At 46.2% G+C, this 17,908-nt stretch overlaps 1 protein-coding gene across 1 annotated transcript in view; it reads right to left on the reverse strand.

Moving 5' to 3' along the window:
* Window positions 1-17,645, reverse strand: part of LOC133349765 (dynein axonemal heavy chain 7-like) — a 71,226-nt gene extending 53,581 nt beyond the window's left edge. Inside the window, 16 exon segments of the mRNA XM_061563485.1 lie at window positions 616-840; window positions 1,037-1,115; window positions 1,830-1,957; window positions 2,782-3,054; window positions 4,369-4,542; window positions 4,813-4,996; window positions 7,691-7,810; window positions 8,851-8,909; window positions 8,911-8,977; window positions 9,925-9,997; window positions 11,351-11,540; window positions 12,143-12,227; window positions 13,028-13,208; window positions 14,486-14,564; window positions 15,696-15,752; window positions 17,457-17,645. Of these exon segments, the coding sequence (XP_061419469.1) occupies window positions 616-840; window positions 1,037-1,115; window positions 1,830-1,957; window positions 2,782-3,054; window positions 4,369-4,542; window positions 4,813-4,996; window positions 7,691-7,810; window positions 8,851-8,909; window positions 8,911-8,977; window positions 9,925-9,997; window positions 11,351-11,540; window positions 12,143-12,227; window positions 13,028-13,208; window positions 14,486-14,564; window positions 15,696-15,752; window positions 17,457-17,462 (1,980 nt within the window). The 5' untranslated portion in view covers window positions 17,463-17,645.
* Between the last annotated feature and the right edge of the window lie 263 nt (window positions 17,646-17,908).

Below are 17,908 nucleotides of genomic sequence, written 5' to 3' on the forward strand. Positions count from 1 at the left end.
GTTAACATGTCTCTTGAATCGAGCAGGGTTATGCGAGCTTAAAAAACAGACCATGTGAATAATTCCAACGTGTTGCAGTGCAAGGACAGAAGCAAAAAGATCAGTATTGTGACCCGCAGTGTGGTGAGTGAGTGAGTGGGTGTGTACATCTTCTTCTTTCTTCTTCTCGTGATGTTGTGACCTACAGTGTGGGGAGTGAGCGCTTGAGTTATTGGGCGAGTGAGTGGGTGAGTGAGTTGGTGAGTATGTCTCCTTCTTTCTTCTTTTTCTTCTTGTGATGTTGTGACCCGCAGTGTGGCGGCTGAACAGTGTGGATGCGACACGAGAGTCATGTAGACCCATTCCTCAATGTGGTCAGATGAATCAATGTGTGAAGTTCACGAGAACAGTAACCATGGTATTAGTAGCAATAGAAGAGTAATCAGGTGACCGACCACCGGTAACTGAGTGACAGGAGCAAATCAGTGAGTGGTCCACCGTCAATCACCCGGACTGCTTTACGTTCAATTCTAAGTACACCGAGGTAGGGACTGCGTGCACCACCACGGATATGACAGCATAATTGTGGTTTAGAACAGCCACATACATATATGTATGGTAGCTCATCACACTCACCTTGAGACTTTCCTGGTACTGTTCAGTCTTTTCGATCAATATGCGCCGGTGCTCTGTAAATATGCCCGGCATGCGGCCGCACCACTGAAATGCGGTGTTGTTGTGCCGCATTTCTGATGGGGAGAGGGTGGCGTGGTCCAAGAGGAACAGCAGATGATCCTTGGCCTCATTCAGTTTTACCTGCAGCTGGGACATCTCCTGGACCTCCACCTTCTGGATGTACTCCTGGTCACCGCAAACAAAGCGCACGTCCCCTTAAAGGAAAGCGTAACCCTGACCATTTAACAGTTTTATTAAAATGATTTTTAAATCTCTTTATTATGCATCACTTGAAAGTAATACCACATGTTTAAACTTAGTATCTTGTCATAGCCGGGTATTACATGGCAGAGACCACCAGTCTGTCTCGAAACCCACTCACTTTAAGCTCCATGAGTGCCTTTGTGTTTATGGGGGTGGACAAGGCCTTTTCAGCAATCGATTCAAATTCCTCACACAATCTGTAAACAACAACGAGTGAAAAACCCACGTGTGGATGAGACAGCATGAGCATTACTGCTTTTGTGGAGAATATTCGTCACAATATGAATCAATGGACAATTTGCCACCTCCATGTACCTGTCCCTCCACATACAACACAAGTGTGTGTTTTACCCATCCCAGCAGCCAGAAGGCCACTTACCATCTGTTGAATTTACACATCCCATGTGCTGATGAGAAACTGAATATCAAAACCGGTTCACAGTTTGCTTGTATTGAGTCAACGCTGCTGAAATTATGCACACAGAAGGCCGTGTGGCTGATGGGATGTATGAAACATTTTGTATGTGGAGTGACAAATATATGAAATAGATTTTATTTCCTATTCAAATTAGAAATACAATAATATTATTGTTTCTCAAGTATTTGATCGGCGTTACAGAGATTAGATGGCATGGGGGTCATTTTTTTATAAAAATTATAATATACAGCTCCTTGTAAATCTACTGCGAGATGAAAACCTCCCCATGCCATGTTGGTCAGAGGGCTTGTTTGACCATACTTCACCACACTAGTCAGTTCAGGTTGGTGAATGGGGGAGGCCCAGGGCAGCGTACATAACAATTCAATTTAAACGTTCAGCTATAAATGCACGCGTGGTGTTTACGCAGACACATGAGTGATTAACTTCATCAAGCTTTATCAATTGCACTATGTATGGTTGTGGTGCCTGCCTCTGGATGAATTTCTGATGCTCCTGACTCATTCGTCCCAGCAAACGACTGCCAAGGTTTTCCGCTCGCTTGGCTAAAGCGGCGACGAGCTCGTCACAGTGCAGCTCAAACATTCCCAGGCGCACCACCTGTCACAGGCAATCGGGGTACATAGCAAGCGTTTTACACAATGTCCTTGAATGGCCACTGCCGTTCATTCGTGTTTGCCATGTGGGAGGAAACCAAAGATACCCAGAGAAGACATCTCCACACATTTGAAGGGGTTAACGTTCAAAGTTCTGCACAGAAAGATTCAATCCACCGACATGCTCAACCCATTGAATCTATTTGTAGATTGCACCATTGCTGTGCTGCGTTTCCTGGACGCATTGCAGCCCCGTGCCTATAATACGTCGTATGCTCTGCTGGTCTTCCATTCAATTGCTGGCCAGGCCAAAACCCTGCTCGGCCAACGAGAGGGGGTACACGTTCAGAGTGCTCATACGCCAATGCATGTTCACTAACACAGGGCACCAGTAAGCTGTCGGTACAGTCAGCAAACCTGTAAATGTTAAACTGTGGCCATGTCCACAGAGTGTGAGTACAAAATGCAGGTAGTTATGTATTCGGTCATTTAAGTAGGAAATCAATTTGACTTTGACATCACTTTAAGCATAGTTATATAAAACACAGGTATCCTTTAAAACTAAGTGTGTCCAATACTCTCCTGCCTGCATCTCTACAAACATCTGCATTGGACTCTAAGCCATAGATAGGCAACCCAGACGAATCAGTGGGCCACATGAGCGGTCCTTCTTCACCTCAGTGGGCCACAAGCTTGTCATCGTGCTTGTGCACTCATCATGACCCCACGCATCGGCTCAATGAACTGTCTTTGTGGGCCATCACGAGGGGCTCCACTGACCGCAGGTTTCCCACTGCTGCTCTAAACGGTCGTGGTTGGGACACCCACCAGCTGCGAGGAGTAGAGGATGGAGTGGGAGAGCTCGCGGTAGTGAGAAACGAGCTGCTCGTGCTCGGAGAAGGTGTGCTCCTCGCTCAAGAATCGCTCCACGTCGCGCTCCGCCTGCCCGCCGACCAGGCCCTCAAATGGCTCGTAGTGGCGCAGGTGCTCCCTGGGCAGCAGGCTCTGCTGTTCAATCTCGGCGCGTACGTGGCTCTGCAGCTCTTCCAGGACTTCCCGCAGCACCACGGGCTGCAGGTGAGTATGAGCCTTGTCCATGGGCTAGTGTGCGTGTGGGAGACACATGCGGGCACGTTCAGCACATCGGTACATGGAGCGACTGAAACCCATAGCGCAATTAATATATCATTGTAATTTCTGTTGTATTCCGGCGATGTCACCTATTATAAAGAGCTTCTTATCTCAACGGGCTTAACTCGGGAATAAACGTCTGCTTCTGATGATAAGTGAGAATGTGCAATTAGCAGTTTCTGTTCCTTCATGTGTGGTCCTATATTGTAATGTTTGGCTAACTCCAAAAATGTGTCACTGTCGTGAGAAGCAGTGAAGGGCATGGCCAACATGAGCGTGCATTGAGAGGGCTCAAATAGTGGGCATCCAGGATCTGAAGAATCCAGGAGGTAGTCAAGGAGAAGCACAAGAAAGTGGTGGAGGGCAGGCCCTGGCTGTGAGAGAGAGCGTGAAAGGGGCGCTCTGGGAAGCGTGGGAAACTACGGAGTGTGCGAGGGAGCGCTTGTTGGCTGAGAGAGAGCCTTGGTAGAACGGACGTTCACACGAGCTGCTGACAGGGTGAAAACAAGAATCGGCTTTACCCTTTCCGGAAAGAATACAGGAGGTGTTAAGATGTTCAAACACCAAATAGACACCTATCACAAGGCACCAAGTCTGCATGAACGATGCGTGCTTGTGTTAAAACATACAAACAAACATGTTTCGATCATAATGTATGGATTGCATTTGAAACTAATTGGCCTATGCGAGAGACAGCCTCCTCTATGGCCTTGTCTCCACAGTGGTAGAACGCCAAAAGACGAACAGCACAAAGGCAATGCAAACATAAAAGCATTAATGGCTCGAGTCGAGCAGTCATGCAGGGTTATGTTTGAGTTCTAGTGGATGTGGATACAGTGGTTCAGTGAGTTGCTGTTTATTGATAAAGATTGCGACCGTCAATATGTGAGTCAATAAAAGGAAGACATCGACGTGTGTGTGTGTGCGTGCGTGTGTGTGTGTGTGCGTGCGTGTGTGTGTGTGCGTGTGTGTGTGTGTGCTCGAAACTTGTATTACACTGGATTGCGGTCGCCAGAAAGAGTGCCTGGGGATTACAAGTACGTCCACATGGACTCCTGAGGCGCGGCGGATTGTGAGCACAGCACTCCGCAAGAGGTGCATTCATTTTGAAGAGTTTGATTTCAGGTTTGGATTTTTGTACTTTGGTCACCACTTTTAACCTGTGTTGCCTCTTGCTATTCTTTTGGGTGAAAGCGTCGTTGAAGATGCGATTGCATTTGGACGCGATACAAATAATAACAGTGTTGCGATTGGGTTGTGATTGTGTTGCAATCCGGTTCTCACCCAATCTGAGTAGAGTTTCGTTTCCACCCTGGGAACTGTAGCGAGGGTCTTCATCATGACATCGAACACATTCAGCAGAACGACTTGGAAGTCCTTGAAGTCTGGTTCAAACTTGATGGTATCCTTGAACAATATCAGCCTGAGTACAAACCCTGGGTGCTTGACGGTGCCTGTCTGCGGGAGGTAAGAACATCACACGAGAGCTTGTGAATGTAAAATGCATGCAGATATGACTTCCTGCACCAGAAAGAATGATGGGATGCGTTCATGAAACCAGTATGTAATCCCAGCTTTGTATTACATCTTAAAGAGCACGAGTTATAAGTTACTGTTCACGCAAGTGTTTAATTGAGTACAAGAAACAGCACAAACACGTGTGAAGGATAATTGAGGTGCGAGTATGAAACGTGGGAGTAAAAGTATGATTCTTGATCACATGCTTACCTGGGTAGAGCAGATGAGATCAGTATAGTCATAGATAGAATTGAGAGCTAGCTTCTGTAATAAAGATGTCATCAGCGCGGCAGCACAGTTAAAATACGATGCCAGTCTGGTGACGTTTGTCAATTTAGGAACAAGTTTCTTCTTGTTGCTCTGGTAGTAGATGGTCTGTATTTCTGAAAGCCACCTGTCAAAATAAATCAAAGGGTACATTGTTGGAAGAACGAGTCGACTCGACGTGTACACAGTGTCCAGCAGGGTGGTACATCGCTCAGAGCACACGGGGAAAAGTCAATCAGCGGTCACCAAACAGGAACATTTCCCATCCAGACCATGGGTCACCTGGAATGATGTTTCTCAGCGACATTTTATTAAGCAAGCAAATGTTGGGCTTGTTTCAACTTTCTGAGTCTCATCAGCAGGATGTGGCCTGTTGAAGAAAAGCCACCGAGATGCTTGGCAACTATCACCCATGAAAACTGAGGCTGTTCAGCGCATACAGCAGAATTGTATGAACTTGTTATATACTGTGTTTGTTGGAGTGTGGGCAATGAATATTAAATAAGTAAACACTGGTGACAATGATTTTTTTGTGTGTGTGACAAGCAGACCACTGTCATTTTACCCAGAATTAACCAAAATAGTGCATCTTGATATTATCAAATCGTTCACAAGCAGAAGCCCGGCAGTTTAAATGCTAGTCATGCTTGACTGAGTCAATAATATAAACACCGCATTGTCGGAAGACATCACTGGTTGTCCTGTGGACATATTAACTGCCAAAGGAATGTGGAATATCCATGACTGTAAACAGATGAGTACTGCCATGCTTCATACAGCAACTTCAAAAAAATGTTTCCACACCATGTATTAGGCTTTCTTATTTGATGAACCCATAGAGAGCATATGTTGGCTATTTTAAAAACAGTGCTTCTAAAGACAAAAGAGTACGCGTAGTATGAAGAGAACACATCTGTCTAACAGTAGATAAAAGAAGCTTGCATATAGCATATGTTCGCATATTTTGTTGAACTACCAGGTGAGAATTCAAGAGACCACAAGGGCCTCATTTGCAAGTGACGTGGGTCAACAAAATCACAAGGGCAATAATGTAAATAAAGTACAAAATTAAGCAAAGTAGCAATCTGAGCAAAAACAACCAAATATAAATGAGCCAGAAAACAATATAATTTCAGAGGATATCAAAACGGTGCACAAACACAAATCCACATAAAATTAAATACATTTTCCTAAAACTAAGATTTGGCACATTCAAATTACTTTGAAAAACCTTTCGTCGTCAAATTTCAATTAAGTTACAGAAACAAAATATGTTACGGTTATTATTGCCCTCATATGTAACAATATAAGGGTACATGTCAAACACTGGGAGGAGTGGGAAACAGAGAAGGACCTGGTTGGCAAAAAATATTAAAACTCATAAATTGTGATGGGAGAGCAACTTGCGCTACAGCTGTGTTGTGGTTTTTATTGAGGGTAAGGCCTCTTCTCTTTTTCACATGTGTTCTGCTTGTTTGGAAATGCCTTGGAAGTTGCTGTGCAACGTCCCCCGCACCTCAGATTAGCATGGTCGGCTACGTACAGTGTGAAAAAAGTTCAACATACATACATACACTAGCTTTACTACCCGGCTTCGCCCGGGTACTTGGATTCACCACGCCTGGCCGCCTTTGTCTCCCCAGTGAGGATGTTCACACACGACACCAGTTACTCGTTTGAGGCTGAGTCGACCTAGGGGAGGCCCAGGTCCGAACGTTGTTTATGAATAATGTTTGCGAAAGCGTACGTGTTACAAATTGACTAACTTTACTTCATAACCAGGCTACAGTGTACATGATAGACTGGCAGTACACCCACCCAGCTGAATAAGCAGGCTACAGTCTACATTATAGACGGCCAGTACGCTCAACCAACTTAATGACTATTTGTACAAAGAACATTTAAAGAATCGATTATAATAACCAGGCTACAGTCTACATTATAGACTGCCAGTACACCCACTCAGCTTCATAAGCAGGCTAGAGTGTACATGATAGAGTGGCAGTACGCTCACCGAGCTTAATAAGCAGGCTACAATCAACATTATAGACTGCCAGTACACTCAGGCAATTTAATAAGCAGGCTACAGTCTACATTATAGACTGGCAGTACACTCACCCAGCTTAATGACTATTTGTACAGTCACCATTAAAAGAATAGATTCTTGGTGCGTTTGGTTTAAAAGTAATATTAATTGCACACATTGTGTTGGGGGGGGAGTGAAGAGTACGTGAAACTTTGATGAATTTACCTCAGAGTCGCGTGGTGGGTGTCGAGGCCTAGTAGCGTGCAGAGCCTCCGGCCTCGCCTAAATTGCCCACCCGGCAGAGGCAGGGTACGGGTGCCGTTCCCCCCCCCCCCCCCCGCGCTACAATAATACTGTCTAATCGCTATTATTTTATTATCTACGGAGCCTATAATAGTAATTGAACACATTGGGGTGGGAGGGGAGTGAAGAGGACGTGAAACTGTGATGAATTTACGTGAGAGTCGCGTGTTAATGCGTGCGCCTATTTTTAAGGGGAATTAGAAATGGCGTCCACCCCGCGCCGAAGGCGTCGCTACCCGTTGGCAGGGGCAACCGCCGTCCAATGAAAGCGGCGAAGGCGTGGCTACCCGTTGCCAGGGGCAACCGCCGTCCAATGAAACTGCAGCCCGCGGCGAAGGCGTCGCTACCCGTTGCCAGGGGCAACCGCCGTTTCAATGAAAGTGCGTATGGTCCGGCGACACAGACACACAGACAGACAGATAGACAGACAGATTCACGATTTTATATATATAGATACATTCCACCATAGTGTGCATTGTGGGTGCCACATACTTGCTAAGAAGGGTCTCCTTGGCCAGGTCTACGTGCCTCATGACCACTTTCTGGAAGGATGACAGCTCCAGAGCAGCTGTGCCACCACGTATCTCCTCTACATTCACAAGACGTAGGTCACTGGAAAACAAATGCATTTACACATCTCTTTAAGCCCTTTGGTCAACCTGCTACAATAATCATTACCACTCTTTGGTTTTTTCGGTAAAGACACGTAGAAAGAAAATTAATGAAATCATAGCAGTCGTCATCACGTAGAACTAAATTTGAGAGAGAGACAAAACATAGACACACACAGGCAGACACACAAGCAGAGAGAGACAACACAGAGACACACAGAGAGAGAAAGACACGCAACATAGACACACAGAGACCCAATGCCTCTGTGTCGTTGCCTTGACTAGAGAGAGAGGGGGGGGGGGCAGAGAGAGAGGTGGTGAGTCTGCTGGAGTAGAGAAATTAGCATGTCAATGAGAAGGCTGTGTGGAAATCCACACCGAAGCGGCCCGGGGGAGAGAAAGAGCGAATGGACCTATGAGAGCCTAGTAAATTTAGAGAGAGAAATAGGCATAGGCAGTTTGAGAAAACAAACTTTGCAAATTTACCACACTTGCTGGGTCTTTCTCTCCCCCTACCGCCGCGGGGTGGATTTCCACACAGCTCTCTCATTGACATGCTAATTTCTCTGCTCCAGCGGACCCACCTCTCTCTCTGCCCCCCCTCTCTCTCTCTATTTAAGGCCATGGTACAGAGGCATTGGGTCTCTGTGTGTCTATGTTGTGTGTCTCTCTCTGTGTCTCTGTGCTGTCTCTCTCTCTGCTTGTGTGTCTGTCTGTGTGTCTCTGTGTCTGTGTTTTGTCTCTCTCTCAAATTTAGTTCTACCTGATGACGACTGCTTGTGTTGCAATCCTAACGTCGTATTCTATTATTACATTTATTTTCTTTCTACGTGACTTTATCGAAAGAACCAAAGAGTAATTCCTGCAGTCACGAAAACTTCAAATCAAATAATCATTACTATTTAGCATCCAGTCACAATTACGACGAGCCCTTCATTGTTCAATAAATACACATATTTAGGCTCATGCAGAAAATAGCCCCATATCGCGATCTTCGAGCTGCTGTTCTTTATGTAAGTAGACAGGGGTCAAGGTCCCTACCAATATGTGTTGTGCCAGAGCTGCAACACAGCCAGCATTGCAGGGTTGATGGAGTGCAAGCTCCTCCTGCAGCCGACGCCGAGTTGCAAAGAATCTCTCTCTCCATGGCTTTGGCAGCACAGCCAGCCTGCAGACACAGTGGGACACACGCCACTTGGGTGGACACCTGTCTGGGTGTGGGTTTGACCCGGACAGTCCAGAATTTGCCATACGTGCTGGCACGGATTTCACGTTGAACCTCATTATCAAATACTGCAGAGTTTTGACAGATCTGGCTACACTTGGAATTTTCTTCGGGTTTGGATTGTGGAAAAAGTAGCAACCCTACTGGTGACACGAACCCAGCTAAAGGATAGCCATCCCAGCACAGAGCACTATGGCCTAACAGCCTACATCAGTGGCTCTCTACCGTTCTGGGAGTGCGGCCGACCAATCTTGGCCACCCGTTCCCGCACCCACCCTGCCCTGCTGCAGCACCACAAACACAACAGAAGTTACTTCAGCCATAACGCAAAGAGACTGAAAGTCCACGTCTCTAGTTGTGTACCAGTGAGTTTTGTGTTTCTTGCTGTGTATTAATGTGTGTTGTGTTCGTGAGGCATTTGTCTCATGTTGTGTGTCCGTTTGTTTTGTCATCACATCATAACAAATTTCTCCTGCACGGTATTCATGCCGCAGCCTGTTGAGGCCACTGGGCCTACAAGATGCACGAGGGACACCTGAGACGCGCCCTTAAATAAGCAGAGCCATCCCTAGGGTACGGCGAATCGGGGTGACCGCCCCGGGCCCCGCGCTTTGGGGGGGCCCTGCACTTCAACATCACGGTGTCAGATGTTAAAGTTCTGGTTTAGTTTAAAGGTGTCGGGGGGGGGGGGAAGCCCACACAGTGTGTGAGTTGCCCCCGGCCCCACACCCCTTTGTAAATGAGCTTCAGTTACAATGCCTCCACCGGATCACATTCGTAAGGTTTATCTCGCGAACTTCATGCCACAGTTCTACCATTCATATTAATCCAATTATAATTCTATTTGACGGCTGTGACCTCGGAGTATTTGGAGATTCCCATGAACTCACTCTTCTCTGTGTGGAGGGAGGTCTTCCGTCTTCTTCAAATCCTTGTTCTTGGGATCTTGCAACACAAAGTCAACTGGAAAAGTATATTAAAACAATGAACAGGATTGCTATACTTTGACATGTGAAAATACGTAAAGTATGTGTATGTGTATATTGGGGGAGGCAGTGGCGCAGTGGTTAGCGCGTTGCTCTACAAGCCCGTTGACCCGAGTTCGATTCCCACTCACAACCAATACCAGTGGCGAATATTTGAACTGGTCCTGGGCTACCCCTAGGTTGACTCAGCTTTAAATGAGTACCTGGTCCGGTGCATAAATATTGCCACTAGGGAGACAAAGGCGGCCAGGCATGGTGCTGGCCACCCATCCCCTCGCATGCTGTGGCAGCCTTCATAGGTGCTCTATAACAGCAATTTCCCGAAAAGTCTGTTAAGGCTATACGGGGGATCTTCGTCTTCATATATATGCAGTCCTGGGTCTAATATGTGAATTGTATCAATTGTCTGATGAAAACTAGCCTTACAGGTGGTTGGGGTACCCAGGTCGGCAAGACACATGCGCAGGTTGCTATGCTCAGCCAACTTTGTCTCGTGCTATGCCCAGCCAACTTTGTCTCGTTTAATGTTGGGTTAACCGAGAGAAGGTCTAGGAGAAGTTCTGGTGAAATGTACCACTGACGTTAGCCATGGCTGGTCTCAAAACATATTGGTTTTTATAAAGGATCCAAGCGCAACTGCATCTGAAAACACTGTATAAAACTGTTGCACGTGTATCACAGGGAAGGGAGATTTATATAGACTAATATACACGTTGTTTGTGTGTGTTTTAAATAGGAAAGACAGTCATAAATAGAGGAAAAGAGGAAGAACTTAGACTGGAACAGAGGCAGGGAATTTGACTGCACAGATGGTTCGAAGGGGCTTGCAGACTGCTGAGCATCGGAAAAGAAAGAGCGATCTCCCACTCAGCTAAGATCAATTGAAAATTTGGCAGAGGGCCTTGGGTCCTGGTGTGAAGATCAAATGAAGGAGAGTAGAGTGAAATCAGAGCGGAGAGGTGGATAGGTGCAAGTTTGTGGAGGATCTTGCAGAAAGGTCGCTGAGTTCGAAGTGCAGTGGGTGGACAACTTTAGAGCCAACCACACTCACCCCGTGGTGCCACCGCTTCGCTCACAACTCGCTCACACTCCCACTCGCAAGCACTCACACTTGCGCGCACTCACATTCGCGCGCACTCACACACACACTTGCAATCACACTCTACGCGCGAGTGTGAGCGCATGTCTCACACTCACACTCCCATGCACTCGCACTCAAGCATGCACTCACACACACACTTGCAATCACACTCTACGCGTGAGTGTGAGCGCATGCACTCGCACTCAAGCATGCACTCACACACGCACTGCCAGCGGGGTGCCGGCGTACCTATGGCCTTCTTGACGCTGACGAGGTAGTCGTCCCTCATCTCTTGAGAGAGACCATGGATTGTGGCGAAGTGGGATGGATGGGAGCGCAGGGTCTCAGGCACCAATGCCAGGACGTGCTGCAGCCACTCCTCCTCCATGGACGCGACATTCTCCGTGTGGATGCCGTGCTGGATGTAGTAGTGATAGCGCTACGCCAGCAGACAGCGCAGGAGGGCACGTGTGCACACAGCGAGCATCACTTGGCATGTCTCCTTCACCACCCGTTTGACAGCACGTGTAATCAGTGTCGTTTCCACAGATTGATGACAAATAAATTAGATTTCTGTATCAAAACACTGAGATAGAACTTTCTTGTGACTGCGGTATGGTTACTCAGAATAAAAACGAATGCCTTAAATAAAATATATATTAAAATACAATTTCATGTTTTAATATGAAAACATTAAGTTGAACAATTACCGCTCTGTTTAAAAACCAACAGAGCTGCTCGGATTTCAGCGCTGACAGATCAGTGTTTGTTTGCACGTTTGATCAGAAACGTAATAGTTTTTGTTTCGTACAAATTATTATTATGATACTGCATTAGGGAAATGATGAAAAGTGAGATTCATTTGAAGGAGGCTGTCTATACAAATGGTGACATTGAAACCTCTCTTCAGAAGTAGCCATCGCAACAGGACTTCTGCTGAGCAGCTGCCCCGTAGTCAGATCCAAGCGATACAGCGGGGAGTTATTCAAACAATCATCAAAAGCAATGTTCTGTTTGAAAAGAACAGGCAACATCTTTCACCATCGCATCTCTCTCTGCAGAACGAGGTGAGGGAGACGGAGAAGTGTCCTGGCCCAGCTGCCCGGGTAGAACGTCGTCTTGATTTCTGGAATCCCAATCACACGACATATTGACAACCACAAGGAACATTGACCCTGGTGGATGCGTTCCACAAGTTCTCGTGATTTGCTTTTCAGATGAGCATTGAGGCGGTGCTCATCTCTTGTTTACAGCCCTGAGCCAGGAGTGGAAATCCATATTCTGACAGCTGACTTCACCACAAAAAGATACATATTTTATTGAGCCCATAGGGATGATGGGCTGAGTCAACCCCACTCAAGATTTGAACTCTTAACTTTCTTATTAACAGCTGCTCACCATACCGCTGAGCCACTCGGCCAACTTTGGCTCGCAACGTAACATAGCGCTGGCTACTTAAACCACAGTAGTTGAGGCAAGAGAGGCAGTAGCAGGCAATACGGTAGCAGCCTCTGGACAGGTGAGTATGCACATGACCTGTAGTCCCGCACTGTGGCACTGAGGGCTGGTGGATCACTCATATTTGCAAAACTTCCCCTACCTATGGGCATCAAGGTCACCATCTCCTTGGCTTGAAAGGGTAAGGCAGTATAGCAAGTCGATTAATTTTCTTTCATCTGCACTTGTGGTTTTTCTCCGGGTACGTCTATTTCCTCCCACATGTGTAAACACTCATTAAAGGAGCTAGCCAAACGTAGGACGGCAGAGCTTTGGCAATGGTTGGCACCGAATATGGCTGCCTTTCCGTTTGTTTGTGGTTTCCGGCCTGTCGGTGCGAAAACCGTTCACGTTACAAATTCTACAGTGTTTTGAGATGTAAATTGCGTGTGTTGTGCACAAATAAGGGGTCACCGTCATTATAATTACGTGAGAATTTTGACGAGGGTGGTGCGGAAGCGTTCTCGTTTGTCACGTGACTGGGAAGAGATGAAGCGCAGCTTTTCCTGTTTGCCTTGGCGTATGCGTCTCCTGCTGCTGCCAGATGCCGACGAGAGGGCCCAGTCCTGACTCTCGCGGAAAGTTCCAAGCCTCCCCGAGTCTGTGTGCTCTGCAGTGTTTCACAAACTTTAAATTACCTCTTGCTTAGTGCGAAGACATATTGACCTTAGATGATGTGGCTCTCAGGTTATACAACCCAACAAAGTACAAATATCAGACACCACGACCGTCTTCTGGGAGTAAATATTTTCAAGAACACTCTTAACATTCAGTCTCTCGTCAGCAAAACGAGGCTTGCTTAAAACAAAGCTTGTGAACTGCCAGCCGCTTTATAGCAAACACTCTCTCTGTGAACAAGGTTTACATTAAACTAGAAAGAAAAACATAGGGTAACTGTTTTTTCTTTAATTATTAGCAACGACACCATGGCTGGGAATTTAACTCAGGTCACCGGGTTCACAGAGCAGTGCCATAACCACTGTACCACCACTCCCCACATTTTCATACGTTACTTTAATATCTGCTGTTTATATTCTTTGGGTCTATCAGTAAAGTCACGTAGATAGAACAATAAAATAATAAAATGAAAATAAAGTTAATAAAAAAGAATACAAATATCACGACGTTTCGATCGCAACACAAGCAATCGTCATCAGGAAACCTTAAAAATAACCTGCTTCAGCAGCTTTCTCCCTCTTTTTTTTCCTGATGACGATTGCTTGTATTGCGATCGAAATGTCGTGATATTTTTATTATTTTGTATTCACTTTCTTTTCATTATTTTATTGTTCTATCTACGTGACTTTACAGAAAAGACCCAAAGAATATGAATTCCTGCAGTCACGAAAGCTTTAAGTGAAGATCTGCCGTTTACGTAAATACTGTACTACCGTGTTAAACCATATATCAGTTGAGAAATGTTCATGGAAAACCTTTGTATGCACAGCCTGAACATTTTTACTCAAACATCTGGTAAAAGTGCACATCATTCTTATCACCAACATCGTAATTGATCATGATCACCATCACAATTCACACCACCACCACCTCCAGCCTCACTCTGACCAGAATCATAATTATTCTCCCCAATCACACACCAAGCTCACAGCTCCTGCCGCTCTATCGCTGTTTGAAACAAACGCATCAGTGCACTGGCACATTTTACAACTTAAAAAATTACCTTGAAAATATATCGAATGGATAGAAAATAAACCATCAAACAAGCATATGTATTTTTATAATGTGAAGTAAATGTCCTTCCAAATGAATCCCAGAGGAGTTGAACATTCGTGATTTTAGTGGCAATTGCTAATAAAGGAGCAGTCGAGAGTAAAAACGGAATCACAGACAGCAGCAGCTGGCCCTTACGCAGACGTCCATTCTTACCGCACACAGCAGCAGCTGCAGCATCGTCGGGCAGCTGAAAGGACGGAGCCGAATCTTGCCACACAGGCTTCGTGCGTACCTGACCAGCACACACACAGGTGCAATACCACATGCACATGTGTAATACACACACACACACAGGTGCAATACCATATGCACATGTGTAATACACACACACAGGTGCAATACACATACACAGGTGTAATACACACACACACACAGGTGCAATACCACATGCACATGTGTAATACACACACACACACAGGTGCAATACCACATGCACATGTGTAATACACACACACAGGTGCAATACACATACACAGGTGTAATACACACACACACACAGGTGCAATACCATATGCACATGTGTAATACGCACACACACAGGTGCAATACACATACACAGGTGTAATACGCACACACACACAGGTGCAATACACACACACACACAAGTGCAATACACATACACAGGTGTAATACACACACACACAGGTGCAATACCACATGCACATGTGTAATACACACACACACACAGGTGCAATACACATACACAGGTGTAATACACACACACAGGTGCAATACCACATGCACATGTGTAATACACACACACAGGTATAATACACACACATGTGTAATACACACACACACAGGTGCAATATACACACACACACAGGTGCAATACGCACACACATGTGTAATACACACACACAGGTGCAATATACACACACACACAGGTGCAATACCACATGCACAGATACAATCCAAAACAAAGATAAAGCTCCCCCGTACAGCCTTTAATAGACTGTTCGGGCAAGTGCTGTTAGCGAGTAACTATGAAGGCTGGAATGGCACACGAGGAGGTGGGTAACCGGCACTTCACCGCCTTAGCCTCCCAAGTGGCGATGTTTACACACTGTACTAGTTACTAATTTGAGGCTGAGTCGGCCTAGGGGAAACCCAGGACCGGTTCAGATAATAATTGCCACTGGTGTTGGCTGTGAGCGGGGATCGAACTCGGGTTGCCGGGTTCGTAGCGCAGCGCGCTAACCGCTACACATCCACAGATACCACATAGATATCACACACACGTGCAACAAAACAGGTGCAATGTGTACTATACGTATGGGTACCATACACCACCCCCTGACCACCACACATATGCGACTGATAAGTAACACTTGACCTGTTCAAAGAGAGGTAATTGGGCTACCTGTGGCAGCTGGGGAAGGAGTTTGACGGCCGTGTTGTCCATTCGGTCCTCAAGAGTCTGCGGGATCAACAACGCAGCACATCGCGTAGAACGATTAGCGGTGCAAGGCCCCTTGTGGGATACGCCGCAGGCTGGCGTGGTGGTGCCTCCATATCCCCGTGTGACAGGGACACACCAATGCCGTGCACCCAGAGGCACGGGCAGACTGACTTTAACACTCGTTGTGGCCGAAATGTCGTGAGAATAATTTTATTATGTTTTATTTTTACTATTTTATAACTTCCCTTCTACGTGACTTTACCGAAAGAACCAAGAAGATGAATCCCTGTAGTCACGAAAGCTTTAAATCGAAACTCAAACTGGCTTTAACACTATATCTGCACAATGACACCCTGCCATATTTGCACTGTGTTGCCCTATTTGCATTTTTGTAATTGTATCTTGCATATTATAGCTATTTTATATTTTATTTAGTAAAAAATTTACATACTTTAGCTCCTTAGTATTAGTTAGACCTTTAGTATAGTTAGACTTGTACACCACTTATTTAAGATTCCTATATGTTGAATGTATGCACCTTCCTGCCAAAGTAAATGCCTTGTCTGTGCGAACTTTCACGGCGAATAAAACCCTTTCTGAGTCTGAAAAAAAACCCTCTCTGAGAGAAGCTGCCCACCGTGATGGGACTTGAGGCATGGTTCACTCTTGTGGTTGAGATAAACCCACGGACACATCACGAGCCACATCTCCCAAAGGTTGGGTCGGTGGTAAACGCGAGCGGATCACGATCGAAAAGTTGCAAATTCAAATCCTGGCCGGGGATTGTCTCAGCCCATCATGCCTCCGAGGTGGATACAATAAATACAACTTTGTGTGGAAGTCAAACAGTTGGCTGCCCTATGAATAGACTTACCCCTGTCATAGGAATGTGGAATTTTACCCCTGTCATAGGAATTTGGCCGGGGATTGTCTCAGCCCATCATGCCTCCGAGGTGAATACAATAAATACAACTTTGTGTGGAAGTCAAACAGTTGGTTGCACTATGAATAGACTTACCCCTGTCATAGGAATGTGGAATTTTACCCCTGTCATAGGAATTTGGCCAGGGATTGTCTCAGCCCATCATGCCTCCGAGGTGGATACAATAAATACAACTTTGTGTGGAAGTCAAACAGTTGGTTGCACTATGAATAGACTTACCCCTGTCATGGGAATGTGGAATTTTCAACCACTGGCTCAGAGCCACAACCAGGAAATGAGCGCACGTCCCTTGACTAATTTGAGCAGAAATCACTTTGACTTTGAATCACTGAGACACAGCGAGGCAATCACCCCTCACCGAGACACACAACTCAAATCACCGTGACACACACCACCACTCATCGAGACACACAACTCAAATCGCCGTGACACACACCAGCACTCACCGAGACACACAACTCAAATCACCGTGACACACACCACCACTCATCGAGACGCAGCTAATCGCCCATCGCAAACCACTTCGCTCATCGCCGTGACTCGCTAAATCGCCTTAAAACCGGCGAATGGTTGCCACGGCTACACCACAACAAACCCAAATTATCTTTTATTTCGTGGTGCCCGGCGTGATTTGGTAAAAACGCGACCACGCAAACCGCAGCAGGCAAGCCAGCAAACAAGCGGAGCTCCACTGAGAGAGGAGTGAGAGAGTGAGAGAGAGAGCAGAGAGAGCAGAGAGAGCGAGGTGGTAACAAAGTCATTAAAGTGGCACCACCGACCTGCATGGCCGCGATGGCCCCGCAGCGTCTGAGGGTCGTGGTGGGTGGGGGTCCACCCCCCTGAGCCTCAACAACGCCTCGCGTTGCCAGGGCCAACGAGCAACCAATCAGCGGCGTCGCTCCGGTCCCGCGTGGTCACCCCCCCCCGCGTCCCTCACTCGGTTGCTGGTAGCAACGCATCGAGGCCTCGCCTCTGGTCTGGCCTGAGTCAGAATTCAAGTTCAAGTTCATTTATTAGGTGTAGCCTAATAAATGAAAAAAACTAAAACATGAACAAAAAACATATTAAAGTGAAAATGTGACTAAGTGCAAACAGAAATCCAAGAAAAGACAGCAAAACATTGCAGAAAAAACACCGTACACCAACGCTGTGTGCAAAAATCCCAGTGGGATGCAAGTCAAACAACAACAACAACAACCACAAGACAACTTAGATTAAGGCCATCAGTCTA

This window comes from Lethenteron reissneri, chromosome 31 (assembly GCF_015708825.2).
Source record: "Lethenteron reissneri isolate LAM-NWPU_2019-01 chromosome 31, ASM1570882v1, whole genome shotgun sequence".
Taxonomy (NCBI): Eukaryota; Metazoa; Chordata; class Hyperoartia; order Petromyzontiformes; family Petromyzontidae; genus Lethenteron; species Lethenteron reissneri.